Below are 17,817 nucleotides of genomic sequence, written 5' to 3'. Positions count from 1 at the left end.
AGTGGGGAGCTCAGGAAAAGCCAGCTCAGGGGATTAAGTGGGTTTAAGTGGGTCATAGCAAACCGCTGCCGTGGGTTGGCCGCTCTGTTTCTTTCACCGTGGACGCGCGGAGCAGCACAGTCCGGGTACTAACATTTGCTCTGTCCCCTCTTCTCTTTGCAGAAATGGCACCAAAATTGAAGAAGAAAGGGCATTCTGGGCGAGAGCAAAAAAAGGTAGGACCCGGAGCATCCTCCCCCTCCCACTGGGCTGGGATCGAGTCCCCGGGGAGCTGTGGGGCCGCGGGGTGTCCTGCCAAGCCCTCCAGCACGAGAGGCTTTTGCTTTGCTTGGAAGCCGTCCCGCGGCCAGCCGAGTGGCGGCCGTGGGGTCCAATCCAGCAAGGCATTTTTTGGGTAACGAGCGTTTGTTTCGTAGCATCACCATCACCACCATCCACCGGTGCAGCAGCAGCAGCAGCAGCCGCCGCAGCAGCCCCCGCCGCCGCCGCAGCAGCAGCCCCCGCCGCCGCCCCCGCCGCAGCCGCTGCCACAGCAGCAGCTACAGCCGCAGCAGCCGCCGCCGCCGCCGCCCGTCCCTCCGCAAGCGCCGCCACCGATGAAGTCCTCCCCCCCACCTTTCGTACCCGCGCAAGTCCCCGTCATGGAGCACCCCCTCCCAGGGAACATGTTCGACACTATGCCACATTTCACTCAACCCATCATGCATCTTCCCCAGCCGGAGATGCCGCCCCATCTTCCCCAGCCACCTGAGCACAGCACTCCTCCCCACCTGAACCAACACGCGGTGGTCTCTCCTCCAGGTGAGCATGGAGTGGGTGCTAAGTACCCTATATTGGGTGCTAGGTACCCTGCGTTGGGTGCTAGGTACCCTACATTGAGTGCTACATACCTTGCGTTGAGTGCTAGGTACCCTGTGTTGGGTGCTAGGTATCCTATGTTGGGTGCTAGGTACCCCATGTTGGGTGCTAGGTACCCCGTGTTGGGTGCTGGTATCCCGTGTTGGGTGCTAGGTACCCTACACTGGGTGCTAGCTATCCTGCGTTGGGTGCTAGGTACCCTACGTTGGGTGCTAGGTACCCCATGTTGGGTGCTAGGTACCCTACATTGAGTGCTACGTACCCTGCGTTGAGTGCTTGGTACCCTACATTGGGTGCTAGGTACCCCATGTTGGGTGCTAGGTACCCCATGTTGGGTGCTAGGTACCACATGTTGGGTGCTAGGTACCCTGAGTTGGGTGCTAGGTACCTTGTGTTGGGTGCTAGGTACCCTGCATTGGGTGCTAGGTGTCCTATATTGGGTGCTAGGTACCCTACGCTGGGTACTAGGTACCCCGCATTGGGTGCTAGGTACCCCGTGTTGGGTGCTGGCCAACTTGTATTGAGGGCTGGACACCCTACACTGCGTGCTAGACACCCCGTATTGGGTGCTAGACACCCCTCGTTGGGTGCTGGACACCCCATGATGGGTGCTGGCACCTTGTACTGGGTTCTGGGTACCTCGTTGGGTGCTGGACACCCCATGTTGGGTGCTGGACACCCTGTATTTAGTGCTAAACACCCCATGTTGGGTGCTGGCACCTTGTACTGGGTGCTGGGAACCTCGTTGGGTGCCAGACACCCCATGTTGGGTGCTGGATACCCCACGTTGGGTTCCAGACACCCCGTGTTAAATGCTAAACACCCCATGTTGGGTGCTGGCACCTTGTACTGGGTTCTGGGTACCTCGTTGGGTGCCGGACACCCCTCGTTGGGTGCTGGACACCCTGTGTTGGGTGCTTGTACCTTGTACTGGGTGCCGGGTACCTCGTTGGGTGCTGGACACCCCGTGTTGGGTGCTGGGTTCCTTGTTGGGTGCCGGCCACCCCACGCTGCCCACTAGAGCCACAAACCTGGGGCGGGAGGAAGAGGAGGGAGCGAGGAAGCGGCCTTGGTGGCTCTCTCCCGGAGGGCGGGCGGGGAGGAGGCCGCTCGCGTCCCCGCAGGCGGTGTCACCGTCCTGTCCCCTCTCTCCCCAGCTTTGCACAACGCTCTGCCTCAGCAGCCCTCGAGACCCAGCAACCGCGCCGCCGCGCTGCCCCCGAAGCCTTCGCGCCCTCCGGCCGTCTCGCCAGCCATCAGCCAGCAGCCTCTGCTCCCGCAGCCGCCTCTGCCCCAGCCTCCCCAGGTCCTGCTGGAGGACGAGGAGCCGCCCCCGCCTCACCACAGCCTGCCTCTGAGCACCAGCCAGATGCAGCTCTACCTTCAACAGCTGCAGAAAGTGCAGCCGCAGACTCCTCTTCTCCCTTCAGTGAAGGTCCAGTCGCAGCCCCAGCCTCCCCTGCAGCCTCCGGCGCACCCCGCGGTGCAGCAGCTGCAGCACCAGCCCCAGCAGAGGCCCATGCACATGCAGCCCATGTCCTTCCCTTCCCACATCCCCCAACCGCAGCCGCCTCCGCAGCAGCATCCGCCCCCGCAGCCGCCGCCGCCGCCGCCGCCGCAGCCGCCGCAGCCGGCGAAACCTCAGCAAGTCATCCAGCACCACCCCTCGCCGCGGCACCACAAGCCCGACCCCTACTCGACCGGTGAGCGGGACTCGGGGCCGCCCGTCGAGAGCCTCGAACCCCGCCGGGCTCGCGTTTGGCGACGCCGGGTTGTGGGGTGGTGGCCGGCGCCACCCCGTGTCCTCCGAGCCCGAGCAGCGCCCGGCGGTCCAAGACGGCGCTGGGCTCGGGGGGGAGTCGCCACGGGCCTCACAAACCCCTCACAGGATCCCGGATTTGGGGTCTTGGCTGTGCCGTTGCCAAAAGGGCCGAGTTCTGGATGCGCTCGGCACCGTCCCGTAGCGCGCCGGCGTCGGCTGCTCTGCGGTTGTAGAGATTTTAGGGTCGCGCGTCCCCTTTGGGCACCGTTTTCGGGTTGCTCCCGGGGAGGAGCGGAGGCTTTGCCTCGCCAGCGGGGCCTCCAGGAGCGCAGCCAAGGCGAGGAGGGGGAAGGATTTGGGGGAAAGCCGAGGCCGAGCCGCGGCGTTGCCGGCGATCGGTGCTTGGCCACGCGCCGCTGGGCGTTCCACGGCCCCCCCGGCCCCGTCGCTGGTCCCTTTCCCAGCTCGGTCCCCCCGGGGCCGCGTGCTGGGAGGCGCAGCGTGGCCTTTCCCAGCACGGAGAGCACTCGGCTGAGCGCTGGTGGGAGCGAGCGAGCTCCTTTGGCCACATCCCACCTCGGAGACCGCGCTCAGCCCGAGGTCTCCATCCCGTTTTTCCCCAAAAAAAGAAAATCGGCTCCTCCCTGCTCCCTCTCCAAGCGTCCTGCGGGGGTTCTCTGTGTTGTAACGGAGGACAGGGACCGTGTGCGCAGCTTGGCATCCTCCATGTGGGGCGATGCATCCCACGCGTGGCCAGCACCCAATTTTTGGGCACCCTGGGGACGTGGCCAGGGGACACGGAGCAGCTCCGGCTCTCCAGGCTCGCGGTCGTGGCATTGAGCTGCTCGTCGCTCCGTTTTTGGGGACCGGGGAGCTGCGGTTCCCTCTGTTTTGGGCACAGTTTGGTGGCCACGCTGCGTGTCGTGCCGTAGCCTTCCCCCCACACACACCCTCTGGCTCAAAACGCCCCCCGGCACAGGCCCACGCTCCTGCTCAAGACCCCAAAAAGCCACCCACGAGGGCTCAGCAGGGCCGAGGTTTTCCCCCGGCCTCCCGCAGCCTCGCACGGAGGCAGGACGAGGGGGCAGCGTTGCAGCCTTGCGCAAGGCTCTGCTCTCCCCAGCGGAGGCTTGGAGCTGGCGGAGCCTCCGCAAAGCCTCCAGCGAGCAGCCTCGGTGGCGGCGGCTCCTAATTTTTGCTGAGCTGTTGCCAAAAAGGCAAGCTTTTACACGAAACGAGAGGCGGAGCCGCCCGGCGCAGGTTCCCCAAAGCTTTCAGAAGCTTTTCCCAGGGTCGTATCCCAAGGGGAGCGCTCGCCTCCTGCTCCCTTCACCGGGGACGGGGGCACCCAAGGGTGCTGCCCTCCACAAAAGCACCCTCTCAACACCCGCTTTCCGCATCGGCGCCGTCTGATTTGGGGCTCTCCCACCCTTCCTCCTGGAGGTGGCGGGTGCCTCGGCCTTGCCCCTTCGCCACCGGGCGCAGGGGGGGCAGGAAAAATCCTCCGTGCGGTTTCTCAGCGCCGCTTCTGCCGGCGGGTGACACCCCGGTGTCCTCGGGGTGCTCGTGGTCCCCCCGTGGTGGCCCACGGACGCGTCGGGGTCGCCCGTGGCGGGTGGCGGCGCGCTCGGGGGGGTGATGTTCGGCGAAAGGAGCCTTGCTGCCGCCTAACCGAGTGGTGCTGAACTGTTCCAGGTCACTTGAGGGAAGCCCCTTCCCCTCTCATGATGCATTCCCCACAGATGCCGCCGTTCCAGGGCTTGGTCCACCAGTCGCCACCTCAGCAAAATATCCAGCCAAAAAAACAGGTAAAGGGAAGGCAGAGCCCAGCCTGCACCTGGGGGGCGCAGCCGGGAGACGTCGCCTTTTTTCCCCCCCCTCCCCAAAATGCGGATTGCTGGAGAGAGGAGGTTTGCTTCCCCGGGGGGACGGGCAGGGGGCTGGCGAAGGGGTAGGGGCAGGGGGTCGGTGCCTGACCCTTGCGATCTGCTAACGTGGCAGGAGATGAGAGCCGCCTCCGTCGTGCAGTCGCAGCCGATGGTGGTGAAGGAGGAGAAGATGCATTCGCCGGTCATCCGAAACGAAACCTTCAGCCCCCCGCTGCGGCAGGACCCTCCGAAACACCCGGAGAGCATCAAGCCCCCCGCGCACATCCCGCAAAGTGAGTCCGGGCGTCCCGGCGGGTGGGCAGGCGAGGTCCCCGGGGAATCCTCCGCGGGCTGGCCCCTGGGACCCCCGGCACGGCCGCTCACGGTGACGCTCGGCATTGCAGGAACGGAGATGAAGCCCATGGAGGGGGGGCGGCCCGTCATTAGACCCCCCGAGCAGAACGCGCCACCGCCGGGAGTGCAGGACAAGGACAGACAGAAGCAGGAACCAAAAACGCCCGTCGCCCCTAAAAAGGTACTGGCTGAGCTCAGCACGCTTTTGGGAGGAGGGGGGTACGTTCCTTTGCCTCGATTTTGGAAAATCCGCCCCAAAATGAAGCGGAGGGAGGCTGAGTGGGGGTGTCGCAGCGGGAAGCCACTGATCAGAGGGAGCTCGTCCCGCTTCTGGCAGGGTGCTGGGTCCTTCCTCTCACCCTTGGGGTAGCTGAAGGCTGCGTGTGCCCCCCACTCCAGCACCCCCAGTCCTCCAGCCTTGAGCCCAGACTGGTTTCTACTGGGGATTTACTGGTTTCAGCTGCTACAGGGGGTTTGCTGCGTGTTGAGCGCGGTGCGTGCGGCCGCCAGCTCGTCCTGGTGCTGAGCCTCGTCCCCCCCTAACGTCTCCTCCCCTCCCCAGGACCTGAAAATCAAGAACATGGGCTCGTGGGCGAGCTTGGTTCAGAAGCACCCCACCACCCCGTCCTCCACGGCCAAGTCCTCCAGCGACAGCTTCGAGCAGTTCAAGAGGGCAGCGCGGGAGAAGGAGGAGCGGGAGAAGGCGCTGAAAGCTCAGGCAGAACAGGTGGAAAGGGAGAAGGAGCGGCTGCGGCGGGAGCAGGAGCGGATGAGGTGAGGGCGGCTCTGCCGGTGCCCTGTTGGCATTTTTGGGGACGAGGGCTTCCTCGAGGCTGGCGCGGCGCCCGGCTGCCAGATTCAGATTGGGGTTGGGGGGTAGAGAGGACGAATTCCACACCCAGACAGCAAAAGGGGGGTGCTCCGGGCGCAGTTTGGGGTCTCACGGGTGCCGCTCCGGCATTTCAGGAGCCGCGACGACGAGGACGCCATGGAGCAGGCTCACAGGGTGCACGAGGAGGTGCGGCGGCGCCAGGAGCAGCAGCAGCAGCAGCAGCAGCAACAACAGCAGCAGCAGCAGCAACAGCAGCAGCAGCAGCAACAGCAGCAGCAGCAGCAGCAGGTGCCACCGGCCACAGCCTCCGCGCCCCAAGGCCAGAGCTCGCAGCCGCAGTCCTCGCAGTCCATGCTGGATCAGCAGAGGGAGATGGCTCGGAAGCGGGAGCAGGAGCGGAGGCGCAGGGAGGCGGTGAGTGCGGCCACGGGGACGTGGAGACCCCTCCCCGGTGTCACCTTGCTGCCCCAGGTGCCACCTCCATGTACCCAATGCCACCTTGGTGTCGCCTTGATGTGCCCAGTGCCGCATCGGCATCATCCCGGGTGCAGCCTTGATGTCCCCAGTGCCACGCTGACACCCCTGGTGCCACTTTGATGTCCCTAGTGCCACCTTGACACCCCCAGTACCACCTTGACGTCCCCAGTAACACCTTGGTGCCTCCAAACACCACCTTGATGCTTTTGGTGCCAGCTTGACCCTCTTGGTGCCACTTTGATGCCCCTGGTGCCACCTTGAAACTCTTGGTGCCACCTTGATGCCCCTAATGCCACCTGGACACTCTTGGTGCCACCTTGATGCCCCCATGCCACCTTGATGTCCTTGGTGCCACCTTGATGCCCCAAGTGCTACCTTAACGTCCTTGGTGCCACTTTGACATCCCCAATGCCACCTTGACTCTCTTGGTGCAACCTTGATGTCCCTGGTGCCACTTAGATGCCCCCTGTGCCACCCTGATGCCCCCAATGCCACCTTGATGCCCCCAATGCCACCCCAAAGCCCCTAATGCCACCTTGACTCCCTTGGTGCCACCTTGATGCCCCCAATGCCACCCTGATGCCCCCAATGTCACCTTGATGCCCCCAGTGCCACCCTGATGCCCCCAATGCCACCACGACATCCTCGGCGCCCCCTTGACGCCCCCTTCCTCCTCTCCCCGCAGATGGCAGCTACGATCGACATGAATTTCCAGAGCGACTTGTTGGCAATATTCGAAGAGAACCTTTTCTAACAGCGCCTCGTTTTCCTCCTCCTGACTCTTTCGAAACACCAACCACCCCCACCCCCCCCGGCAAAAAAAAAAACAACAACAAAAACCAACAACAAAAAACCTTTGAACTCTCCATAGTGTTACCGGCGGCTGGGAGGGGAGCGCGCGCGCCCGCGGCCCCCCTGCATGCTCGCCCGTCGCGGCTCTTTCAACGCGGCCTCCGGAGGATCAGCAGGGTCTGCCTTACAGCCCGCCATCCGCCCCCCCCTCCCCGAAAAAACGACGAAGACCACCGCCCCCCCGTCTCTGCGCGAAGCCTGTTGTTGGGGGGGGCGTGCGACATCCGTCGCTCGACGTCCTCTATGCCAAACGTATTCGCCGTATATCCCAGGACTTCATCTTCCTCACCCCTTTTTCTAAGACGCCAGGGTCCTCCTCGACTTGCCGAACGTCCACGAGCGAGCAGTGCCGGGGTTGAGGGGGTACAGGGGGGCGGGGGGGGGGGTTCTCTCTCTCTCTTTCTCCCCCCTCCTCCTTCGTGAGCCGGCGCTCCCGGTGCCGCCGTCCTCCCCCTCCACGCGATAAAAGGGAACCGCGGCGAGCGCGCGCGTGCGGCGCTCCGGGAACCGGAGCTAGACTACCAACCAAAGTCAGATTCTTTCAGTCTTTTCGTTCGTTTATTTCCCCTCCTAAACCCACCCCCCCAAAATCTGCCACCACCACCACCACCACCACCGCCGCCACCCCCCTTTTTAATTTTTCCTTCCTCCAGAAAATTCGGCACTGCTCAAACTCTTCACCGGGTGTCATTCGTCCCTCTGCATCGCGGGGTGGAGCGGGGAAAAAAAAAACAAAAACAAAAAAAAAAAATACAAAAAAACAGCGGCAGCGGGGGGACGTCACCACCCTGCCACTAGTGTTTGTGGCTGTATTGTATAGTGAATATAGTTGGCATATATTTGTTTGAGGTTTTTTGGTGAGCCCCACCAAATTCGGTGTAAAGAACACACTGCTTCTATTTTGCTCAGTTTCAAACTTTTAGTCTATATTTTTAACTGTAAGAACCAGAAAGCCGCGGTTTTTTGGTTTTTTGGTTTGTTATTATTATTTTTTTTTTTTTTAAAAGCGTCATTTAAAAAAAAAAAAAGAAAAAAAAAGATGTTTAAAACGAACAAAAAAATAAAAAACGCGTTGGAAAAAAAAAAAGAAGGAAAAAGTTGAGAAAAAAAAAAAAAAAAAAAAAAAGGTTTTTATACCGACTGCCACCGCGGGCATTGGGGGGCTTCCCCCCCCCACCTCCGCGGGCGGCGGCGCGCGTTCTTCGATTTAATTTTATTCTTGGAACTGTTCGACGTTATGTGCCATAAATACCCACTATACAGTACAATCCTGGCGCGTCAGTATTGGGCGAGCTCTGGAGTAACTCGATGGTTTTATTTCCTACAGTGAATATGCATCTGGTCTGTACCGATCATGGAATAAACGCATCTCTTTTTTTTTTTTAAAAAACGCCCCGCGCCCGTCCGTCCGTCCGTCCGGCCCTGGGTGTCCCCCCCCCCAATGTGGGACCCCTTCCCGGGAGGCTCCCGAGATCGTTTTGGGGTGAATTTTCCATGGTTGGGGTGAATTTCCCTGGTGTAGGGGTAAATTTACCCTGTTTCAGGTCAATTTACCCAGTTTAGGGGTGAATTTTCTCGGTTCTAGGGTGAATTTCCCTGGTTTGGGGGTAAATTTACCCGTTTTCAGTTGAATTTACCCAGTTTAGGGTTGAAATTACCCAGTTTGTGCATTAATTTTCCCAGTTTAGGGATAAATTTGCATGGTTCTAGAGTGAATTTCCCTGGTCTGGGGGTAAATTTACCCGGTTTCAGGTGAATTTACCCAGTTTAGGGGTGAAATTACCCAGTTTGTGCATTAATTTTCCCAGTTTAGGGATGAATTTGCTCGGTTCTAGGGTGAATTTCCCTGGTTTGGGGGTGAATTTTCCATGGTTGGGGGTGAGTTTCCCTGGTTTGGGGGTAAATTTACCCTGTTTCAGGTGAATTTACTCAAATTATGGGTGAATTTACCCCGTTTGTGCATTAATTTACCCAGTTTATCAATGAATTTGCTTGGTTCTAGGGTGCATTTCCCTAGTTTGGGGGTGAATTTTCCCAATTTGGGAGTGAATTTCCCTGGTTTGGGGGTAAATTTACCCGGTTTCAGGTCAATTTACCCAGTTTATGGGTGAACTTACCCAGTTTCTGCATTAATTTACCCAGTTTACAGATTAATTTGCCTGGTTCTAGGGTGAATTTTCCCAATTTGGGGGTGAATTTCCCTGGTTTGGTGGTAAATTTACCCGGTTTCAGGTGAATTTACCCTGTTTAGTGGTGAATTTACCCAGGTTGTGTATTAATTTACCAAGTTTAGGAATGAATTTGCCCGGTTCTAGGGTGAATTTCCCTGGTTTGGGGGTGAACTTTCCCAATTTAGGGGTGAAAATCCCTGGTCTGGGGGTAAATTTACCCGGTTTCAGGAGAATTTACCCATTTTAGGGCTGAATTTACCCAGTTTGTGCATTAATTTTCCCAGTTTAGGAATGAATTTGCTCGGTTCTAGGGTGAATTTCCCTTGTTTAGGGGTGAATTTTCCATTGTTGGGGGTTAATTTCCCTGGTTTACGGGTAAATTTATCCAGTTTCAGGTGAATTTACCCAGTTTAGGGTTGAAATTACCCAGTTTGTGCATTAATTTACCCAATTCATGGATTAATTTACCCAGTTCTAGGGTGAATTTTCCTGGTTTGGGGGTGAAATTTCCCAATTTGGGCATGAATTTCCCTGGTTTCGGGCTATATTTACCCAGTTTGGGATGAATTTACCCATTTTGGGGATCAATTTCCCCAGTTTGAGGGTGAATCTCCCTAGACTGATAGAGTGAAAATCCCTACTTTAGGGATGAATTTCCCCAGTTTAGGTGTAAGTTTGCCCAGTTTTGAATAAATTTACCATGTTTGTTGTGAATTTTACTAGTTTCGGGATGAATTTAGCCATTTGGGGGTGAAATTCCCCATTTTTTTTGATGAATTTCCCTGGTTTGGGATGAATTTCCCCATTTTTGGGGGAAATTCCCTTGTTTTGTGATGAATTTCCCTGTTGTTGGGCTGAATTTCCCCAGGTTTGGGGTCAATTTCCCCAGTTTGCAGTGAATTTTCACGGTTTTGGGGTGAATTTCCCCAGTTTTGGACCAAAGGTGGGTTTAGCCCCCCGATCCCACACACCGACCGCAGGTGTCACCCCCATACTGTCATGTCCCCTGGAATCCCACACGTTCTGGGGAAAAAAAGGGTGAAAATGGGCAAAAAGCTGCAGGGGCTGTGCCCACACCCGGGGGCCCTGCGCCCACCCCTGCCCAATGGGGCCCCTCCCATGGGCGCAGCAGGAGCTGTCCCCATGTCCCCATGTCCCCCTGCCCCATTGTCCCCATGTCCCCCTGTCCCCATGTCCCCCTGTCCCATTTTCCCCGTGTCCCCATGTCCCCATGTCCCCATCCCCATGTCCCCATGTCCCCCTGTCCCATTGTCCCCATGTCCCCCTGTCCCCTGGCCGTGTCCCCCTGTCCCCACATCCCAGTGGCTCCGTGTCCCCCGGCCATGTCCCCGTGGCCCAATGTCCCCACGTCCCGGTGTCACCGTGTCCCCATGGCCCCCACCCCCGTGTTGCTGTGTCCTCCTGTCCCCATCTCCCAGTGTCCCCCGCCCCTGGTCCCCTGTCCCATTGCCTCCGTGTCCCCATGTCCCCGTGTCCCATTGCCCCCATGTCCCTGTCCCCCTGTCCCCATTTCCCTGTCCCCCAATCCCCATGTCCCCATGTCCCAGTGTCCCCATGTCCCTGTCCCCATGTCCCAGTGTTCCCCTGTCCCCGTGTCCCCGTGTCCCATTGCCCCCATGTCCCTGTCCCCCTGTCCCCATCTCCCAATGTCCCCCTGTCCCCATATCCCTGTCCCCCAATCCCCATGTCCCTCTGTCCCCATGTCCCATTGCCCCCATGTCCCTGTCCCCCTGTCCCCATCTCCCAATGTCCCCCTGTCCCCATTTCCCTGTCCCCCAATCCCCATGTCCCCTTGTCCCAGTGTCCCCCTGTCCCCCTGTCCCATTGCCCCCATGTCCCCTGTCCCCATCCCCATGTCCCCCATCCCCCATCCCATTGCCCCCCCATGTCCCCATGTCCCTGTCCCCATGTCCCTGTCCCCCCATCCCCATGTCCCCTTGTCCCCTTGTCCCCTTGCCCCCCATCCCCCATCCCATTGCCCCCCCACGTCCCCATGTCCCTGTCCCCATGTCCCAGTGTCCCCCTGTCCCCCTGTCCCCCCTGTCCCCATGTCCCCATCCCCATGTCCCCCTGCCCCCCATCCCATTGCCCCCCCCATGTCCCCAAGTCCCTGTCCCATTGTCCTCGTGTCCCATTGTCCCCCCCCGTCCCATTCTGTCCCTGTCCCATTGTGTCCCCCCCCCCGCCCCGTGTCCCCCTCCCCCCTCCCCTCCCCCTCCCTTCCTCCTCCCCCGCCCCTCCCCCTCCTCCCCCACGTGACCTCTGCCCCCGCCCCTCCCCCTTTTCCCCGCCCCCCTCCCTTCTCCCCGCGCTCCTATTGGCTGCCTTCCCCGAAGCCCCGCCCCCCTCCTCCCCCGCGCTCGGCGGGAGCCAATCAGCGGCCGGGGGGGGCGGGGCCGGGCGCGGCCGAGCTGGGGCGGGCGGAGGTGGCGCGAGAAGGTCGGGACGGGGCTCCCCGACCCCCCCCCCCCACCCCCCCACCGACCCCCCCCTGGTGTCGCGACAGCCCCGCGACAGCGACAGCACGGGGCCGGGGGGCCGCCCTGGGGGCAGGGGAGAGCCCGGCGAGGTGACACCGCGGGGACAGCCCGGGAGGGGACACCCAGGTGGGGACACCCCCGGGGGGGGGGACACCAAGGGGGGGGACACCCCGGGGGGGGGAGACACCCATGGGGGGGGGGACACCCGGGGACACCCCAGGTGGGGACACCCCGGGGGGGGGACACCAAGGGGGGGGGACACCAAGGGGGGGGACACCCAGGGACACCCCAGGTAGGGACACCCCGGGGGGGGGACACCAAGGGGGGGGGACACCCGGGGACACCCCAGGTGGGGACACCCCGGGGGGGGGACACCACGGGGGGGGACACCCAGGGACAGCCCGGCTTGGGATGTGGGGACAAGGGCTGGGACATGGTGGTGACAAACCCCCCCGGCATGGGGACATCCCGGTGACAAGGCCACCCTGGGATGGGACACCCTGGGGACAGGGACACCCCGGGGTGGGACAACCTGGGGACAGGGACACCTGGGGACGGGGACACCCCAGTGACAAGGCCACCCTGGGATGGGACACTCTGGCGTGGGGACACCCCTGTGACAAGGGCCACTTGGGATGGGACACCCTGGGGACAGGGCCACCTGGGTTGGGGACACCCCGAGCATGGGGACAACCTGTGACAAGGCTGCCCTAGGATGGGACATGCTGGAGACAGGGCCACCCTGGGGTTGGGGACACCCCGGTGACAAGGCCACCTGCGGCATGGGGACACCTTGGTGCTGGGACACCATGGTGACAAGGCCACCTTGGGACAGGGACATCCTGGGGACAGGGCCACCCTGGGATGGGACACGTTGGGGACAGGGCCACCATAGGGACAAAGCCACCCCCAGACACGGGGACACCCTGGTGCTGGGACACCCCGGTGTGACAAGGGCCACCTAGGGATGGGGACACCCGACTGCGGGGCCACCCTGGATGCCAAAGCCACTTGGGGACCGGATGTGACAACCCCACCCAGGTGACAAACCCCCCCGCTATGGGTCCACCCCCACAGGTGCCACTCCCTGCCCTAGGTGACATCGGGTGGTGACATCGGGCCCCGCCATGCTCCTGTCCCTCTGCACGGCGCTGCTGGCACCCACGCGGGCGCTGCTGGCCCTGCAGCGCTTGGTGGCCCGGCTGGCGGTGGCAGCGGCGGTGGCAGCGGCCGGGGTCGTCTACGGGCTCTGGGGTCTGGGGGTGCTCCTGCGGTGGGGGCCCCGGAGGGCCCTGCGGTGGCGGGTGCGGGCAGAGCCCCCCCCGGGGCTGGCGGATGGCACCTATGGGGAGCACAGGCACCTGCGGCTCAAGGTTGGGGGGGGGCTTGGGGGTCCCGGGAGGGGTTCTGGAGTGGGGTCTTGGGGGGTTTGGGGTTCCTGGGGGGGTCTTGAAGGGGTTGGGAGGGGCCTTAGAGGGGTTCTGGGTGGGGGTTGGGGTTCCTGGGGGGGTCCTGAGGGTGCTGGGAGAGGCCTTGGAGGGGTTTGGGGTGGGGGGGTCGGGGTTCCTGGGGGGGTCTTGAGGGTGCTGGGAGGGGCCTTGGAGGGGTTCTAGGGGGGCTGAGGGGGTCTTTGGGGTCTAAGGCGGGGCCCTGGAGGGGTTTGGGGGGGGCCTGAGGGGGTCTTGGTGGTCCCGAGAAGGGCCCTGGTGAGGGGTCTTGGGGGGTTTGGGGTTCCTGGAGGGGTCTTGAAGGGGTTGGGAGGGGCCCTAGAGGGGTTCTGGGGGGGGTTTGGGGGTTCCTGGGGGGGTCTTGAGGGTGCTGGGAGGGGCCTTGGAGGGGTTCTGGGGGGGCTGAGGGGGTCTTTGGGGTCTCAGGAGGGTCCCTGGGGGGGTTCGGGGGGGGCCTGATGGGGTCTTGGTGGTCCTGAGAAGGGCCCTGGTGAGGGGTCTTGGGGGGTTTGGGGTTCCTGGGGGGATCTTGAGGGTGCAGGGAGGGGCTTTGGAAGGGTTCTGGGGGGGCTGAGAGGGTCTTGGGGGTTCTGGGAGGGGGCCTGGAGGGGTGTTTGGGGGATTTGGGGTTCCTGGGGGGGGGGTCCAAAGGGTGCTGAGAGGGGCCCAACTTTTGGGGTGGGGGCTCCCCCATTGACCCCCCCCCCACCTCCTCCCCCCAGAATTCAGGGCTGCGGCTCCACTACGTCGCCCGGGGCCCCCCCACGGCCCCCTTGCTGCTGCTGCTGCACGGCTTCCCCCAAAACTGGTGGGTGACGGGGACTTGGGGGGGGTGGTAGGGAGGTGACACCCGGCGTGGGGGGTGACCAGAGGTGTGTCCCCCCCCCCCAGGTTCTGCTGGCGTCACCAGCTGCTGGAGTTCAGCACCCGGTACCGGGTGGTGGCCCTGGACCTGCGGGGCTGCGGAGCATCCGAGAAGCCACCGGGCAAGGAGAGCTACCGGCCCGAGGTCCTCCTCGAGGACATCCGCGAGGTCATCGAGGTGCTGGGGACACCCGAGGGCCACGCGGGTGCCACCTCCGGGCACCCCAAGTGCGTCCTGGTGGGGCACGACTGGGGCGGCGTCTTGGCCTGGGAGCTGGCCGCCGGCCACCCCGACCTGGTGGAGAAGTTGGTGATCATCGACGCCAGTCACCGCGCCGTCTTCGCCAGTAAGGGGGGGGCAGCTGGCTCGGGACAGCGGGTGGCACCTCTGGTGGCAGTGGTGGGCCCTTGGGTGCCACCGTAGGGCTGTGCCGTGAGAGCTGTGCCGTTGGGTGCCGTCCCTCGTGGCCGTGTCTTTGGGTGCCATATCATGGCTGTGCCATTGGGTGCCACCTCCTATTGCCATGCCCTTGGGTGCCACCTCCCATTGCCGTGCCATTGGGTGCCACCACCCATGGCCATGCCCTTGGGTGCCACCTCCTGTGGCCAAACCATTGGGTGCCACCTCCCATGGCCATGCCCTTGGGTGCCACTTCCCATGGCCATGCCCTTGGGTGCCACCTCCTGTGACCAAACCATTGGGTGCCACCATCCATGGCCAAGCTGTTGGGTGCCACCTCCCATGGCCGTGCCCTTGGGTGCCATATCATGGCTGTGCCATTGGGTGCCACCTCCCATTGCCATATCCTTGGGTGCCACCTCCCATTGCCGTGCCATTGGGTGCCACCTCCTGTGACCAAACCATTGGGTGCCACCTCCTGTTGCCATGTCCTTGGGTGCCACCTCCCATTGCCGTGCCATTGGGTGCCATTGTCTCCTGTGACCAAACCATTGGGTGCCACCTCCCATGGCCATGCCACTGGGTGCCACCTCCTGTGGCCAAACCATTGGGTGCCACCTCCTGTTGCCGTGCCCTTGGGTGCTGCCGTGCCATTGGGTGCCACCTCCTGTGACCAAACCATTGGGTGCCACCTCCCATGGCCATGCCCTTGGGTGCCACCTCCTGTGGCCAAACCAATGGGTGCCACCACCCATGGCCATGCCATTGGGTGCCATCTCCTGTGCCAAACCATTGGGTGCTACCTCCTGTGGACCATTGGGTGCCACCTCCCATTGCTGTGCCCTTGGGTGCCATCTCCCATGGCCATGTCCTTGGGTGCCACCTCCTGTGACCAAACCATTGGGTGCCATCTCCTATGGCCACGCCGTTGGTGCCCCCCCCACAGCCCTGCCCCCAGACGCCGCTCCCACCTCCACCGCTGACGCCGCCGCTCCTCTCCTGTCCTGGCACCGCAGGGTTCAGCGCCTGGCACCCGTCGCAGCTCCTGCGCTCCAGCTACGTCTTCCTCTTCCAGCTGCCCCTGCTGCCCGAGCTGCTCCTCTCCATGCTGACTTCGAGGTGGGTCCCCGTCCCCATCCCCATCCCCGTCCCCGTCCCCGTCCCCATCCCATCCCCGTCCCCACCCCGTCCCCATCCCCATCCCCACCCCGTCCCCATCCCCATCCCCATCCCCATCCCATCCCCATCCCCATCCCCATCCCCATCCCATCCCATCCCCATCCCCATCCCCGTCCCCACCCCGTCCCCATCCCCGTCCCCGTCCCCATCCCCATCCCCTCCCATCCCATCCCCATCCCCATCCCCATCCCCATCCCATCCCCATCCCCATCCCCATCCCCATCCCCATCCATCCCCATCCCATCCCCATCCCCATCCCATCCCCATCCCCATCCCCATCCCCATCCCCATCCCCATCCCATCCCCATCCCATCCCCATCCCCTCCCCATCCCCATCCCCATCCCCATCCCCATCCCCATCCCCATCCCCATCCCATCCCCATCCCCATCCCCATCCCCATCCCATCCCCATCCCATCCCCATCCCCATCCCCATCCCCATCCCCATCCCCATCCCCATCCCCATCCCATCCCATCCCATCCCATCCCCATCCCCATCCCCATCCCCATCCCCATCCCATCCCCATCCCCATCCCTCCATCCCCATCCCATCCCATCCCATCCCCATCCCCATCCCCATCCCCACCCCATCCCATCCCCATCCCCATCCCCATCCCCATCCCCACCCCATCCCATCCCCATCCCATCCCCATCCCCACCCCATCCCATCCCCATCCCATCCCCATCCCCATCCCCACCCCATCCCATCCCCATCCCATCCCCATCCCCATCCCATCCCCATCCCCATCCCCACCCCATCCCCATCCCCATCCCCATCCCATCCCCATCCCATCCCCATCCCCATCCCCATCCCCGTCCCCATCCCCATCCCCACCCCCGTCCCCTCTCCCCGATTTGGGGCTGGGGGCCGCATCCGGACCCCTCTGGTGGTCCCGCAGCTCCTGAAGACCACCCTGACGGGGCCTCGGACGGGCATCCAGAACCCGGCGCGGCGGCTGACGGAGCCTGAGCTCGAAGCCTACCTCTACAGCCTCTCGCAGCCCGGGGGGCTCACGCCCCCCATCAATTATTATCGCAACATGTTCGGGTAGGTGGCAGCCCCCCCGGGGCGCTCTCACTTTGGGGTGCTGCTGGCTCGGGTCGTTCCTCTTTGGGTGCTCTTTTTTTTTGGGGAGTTGTTTGGGTTTTTTTTTTGAGGGCTCTTTCTTTGAGGGCTTTTCCTTTGGGTTCTCCTGGTCTGGGTGCTCCCGTTTTGGGTGCTCCCGTTTTGGGTGCTCCCATTGGGACGCTCCTCATCTGGATGCCCCCCTTCTGGGTGACCCCATTCTGGTGCTCCCCTTTTGGGTGTTCTGCTCCCATTTTGGGTGCTCTCATCCCAGTGCTCCCATTGGGATCTTCCCATTTCAGGTGCTCCCATTTAGGTGCTCCCATTGGGATCCTTCCATTTCGGGTGCTTCCATTGGGATGCTCCTGTTTTGGGTGCTCCTATCCAGGTGCTCCCATTGGGATCCTCCCATTTCAGGTGCTCCCATTTCGGGTGCTCCCATTTTGGGTGCCCCCATCCCGGTGCTCCCATTGGGATGCTCCCATTTCGGGTGCTCCCATTTTGTGTGCTCCCATCCAGGTGCTCCCGTTGGGATCCTCCCATTTCAGGTGCTCCCATTTCGGGTGCTCCCATCAAGGTGTTTCCATTGGGTCTTCCCATTTTGGGTGCTCCCACTGGGATGCTCCATTCTGGGTGCTCCCATTTCGGGTGTTCCCATCCTGGTGCTCCCATTGGATGCTCCCATTTCAGGTGCTCCCATTTTGAGTGCTCCCATTTTGGGTGCTCCCATCCCAGTGCTCCCATTGGGATCTTCCCATTTCGGGTGCTCCCATGAAGGTCCTCCCATCCAGATGCTTCCATTTTGGGTGCTCCCATCAAGGTGCTTCCACTGGGATACTTCCATTTTGGGTACTCCCATTGGATGCTCCCATTTCAGGTGCTCCCATTTTGGGTGCTCCCATTGGGATCTCCCCATTTTGGGTGCTCCCATCGGGATCCTCCCATTTTGGGTGCTCCCATTTAGGTGCTCCCATCAAGGTGTTCCCACTGTGATACTTCCATTTTGGGTGTTCCCATTGGGATGCTCCCGTTTCGGGTGCTCCCATCCCAGTGCTCCCATTGGGATCTTCCCATTTCGGGTGCCCCCATTGGGATGCTCCCATTTCGGGTGCGCCCATTTTGGGTGCCCCCATCACAATCCTCCCATTTCGGGTTCTCCTACCATCCCACTCCCCCATTCCCCCCC

The 17,817-nt window shown here is 62.2% G+C and overlaps 2 protein-coding genes and 1 long non-coding RNA gene across 12 annotated transcripts in view; 2 read left to right on the top strand and 1 right to left on the bottom strand.

Annotated features, from left to right (window-relative positions):
* The window catches only part of BRD4 (bromodomain containing 4), a 58,763-nt gene extending 50,663 nt beyond the window's left edge, over window positions 1–8,100 (top strand). For 5 of the 6 annotated variants that reach the window (XM_068664486.1, XM_068664484.1, XM_068664487.1 and 2 more), the window contains 9 exons: window positions 163–215; window positions 417–801; window positions 2,016–2,561; window positions 4,316–4,428; window positions 4,622–4,781; window positions 4,893–5,023; window positions 5,405–5,616; window positions 5,809–6,088; window positions 6,837–8,100. In XM_068664486.1, the coding sequence (XP_068520587.1) occupies window positions 163–215; window positions 417–801; window positions 2,016–2,561; window positions 4,316–4,428; window positions 4,622–4,781; window positions 4,893–5,023; window positions 5,405–5,616; window positions 5,809–6,088; window positions 6,837–6,905 (1,949 nt within the window). In that variant the 3' untranslated portion in view covers window positions 6,906–8,100. The remainder of the gene's footprint in view (window positions 1–162; window positions 216–416; window positions 802–2,015; window positions 2,562–4,315; window positions 4,429–4,621; window positions 4,782–4,892; window positions 5,024–5,404; window positions 5,617–5,808; window positions 6,089–6,836) is intronic. The other variant, XM_068664489.1, reaches the window with a different exon arrangement.
* A 3,494-nt stretch (window positions 8,101–11,594) lies between these two features.
* LOC137846454 (epoxide hydrolase 3-like) lies at window positions 11,595–16,674 on the top strand. The gene is made up of 6 exons (XM_068664400.1): window positions 11,595–11,801; window positions 12,753–13,048; window positions 13,846–13,931; window positions 14,015–14,334; window positions 15,404–15,516; window positions 16,474–16,674. The coding sequence occupies exons 2-6, from the start codon at window positions 12,803–12,805 to the stop codon at window positions 16,615–16,617; spliced, it is 909 nt and encodes a 302-aa protein (XP_068520501.1). The 5' UTR covers window positions 11,595–11,801; window positions 12,753–12,802; the 3' UTR covers window positions 16,618–16,674.
* On the bottom strand, window positions 14,340–16,588 carry LOC137846455 (uncharacterized). Of its 5 annotated transcripts, none has more exons than XR_011090486.1 (5): window positions 16,446–16,588; window positions 15,215–15,488; window positions 15,080–15,163; window positions 14,600–14,778; window positions 14,340–14,461 (listed from the first exon to the last, which is right to left on the bottom strand). It is a non-coding gene; the product is annotated as an uncharacterized lncRNA (long non-coding RNA). The 5 variants fall into 5 exon arrangements; XR_011090490.1 differs by lacking the exon at window positions 14,600–14,778 and adding an exon at window positions 14,850–15,005 and having other exon boundaries at window positions 14,378–14,461; window positions 15,136–15,163; XR_011090487.1 differs by lacking the exons at window positions 14,340–14,461; window positions 14,600–14,778 and adding exons at window positions 14,876–14,890; window positions 14,950–15,005 and having other exon boundaries at window positions 15,052–15,163.
* Window positions 16,675–17,817: the final 1,143 nt, after the last annotated feature.

The sequence above is a fragment of the Anas acuta genome, chromosome 32 (genome assembly GCF_963932015.1).
Source record: "Anas acuta chromosome 32, bAnaAcu1.1, whole genome shotgun sequence".
NCBI classification, from domain to species: Eukaryota; Metazoa; Chordata; class Aves; order Anseriformes; family Anatidae; genus Anas; species Anas acuta.
The sequence above is the reverse complement of the archived record's forward strand: the minus strand, read 5'-3'. Positions and strand labels throughout refer to the sequence as shown.

What these genes read in the sequence shown, in the direction of transcription:
- LOC137846454 (XM_068664400.1), top strand. Translation starts at nt 12,803, where the DNA reads ATGCTCCTGTCCCTCTGCACGGCGCTGCTGGCACCCACGCGGGCGCTG. An exon ending in ACAGGCACCTGCGGCTCAAG is followed by an intron (nt 13,049 to 13,845) that starts GTTGGGGGGGGG and finishes TCCTCCCCCCAG; the next exon opens with AATTCAGGGCTGCGGCTCCA. An exon ending in TCACCGCGCCGTCTTCGCCA is followed by an intron (nt 14,335 to 15,403) that starts GTAAGGGGGGGG and finishes CTGGCACCGCAG; the next exon opens with GGTTCAGCGCCTGGCACCCG.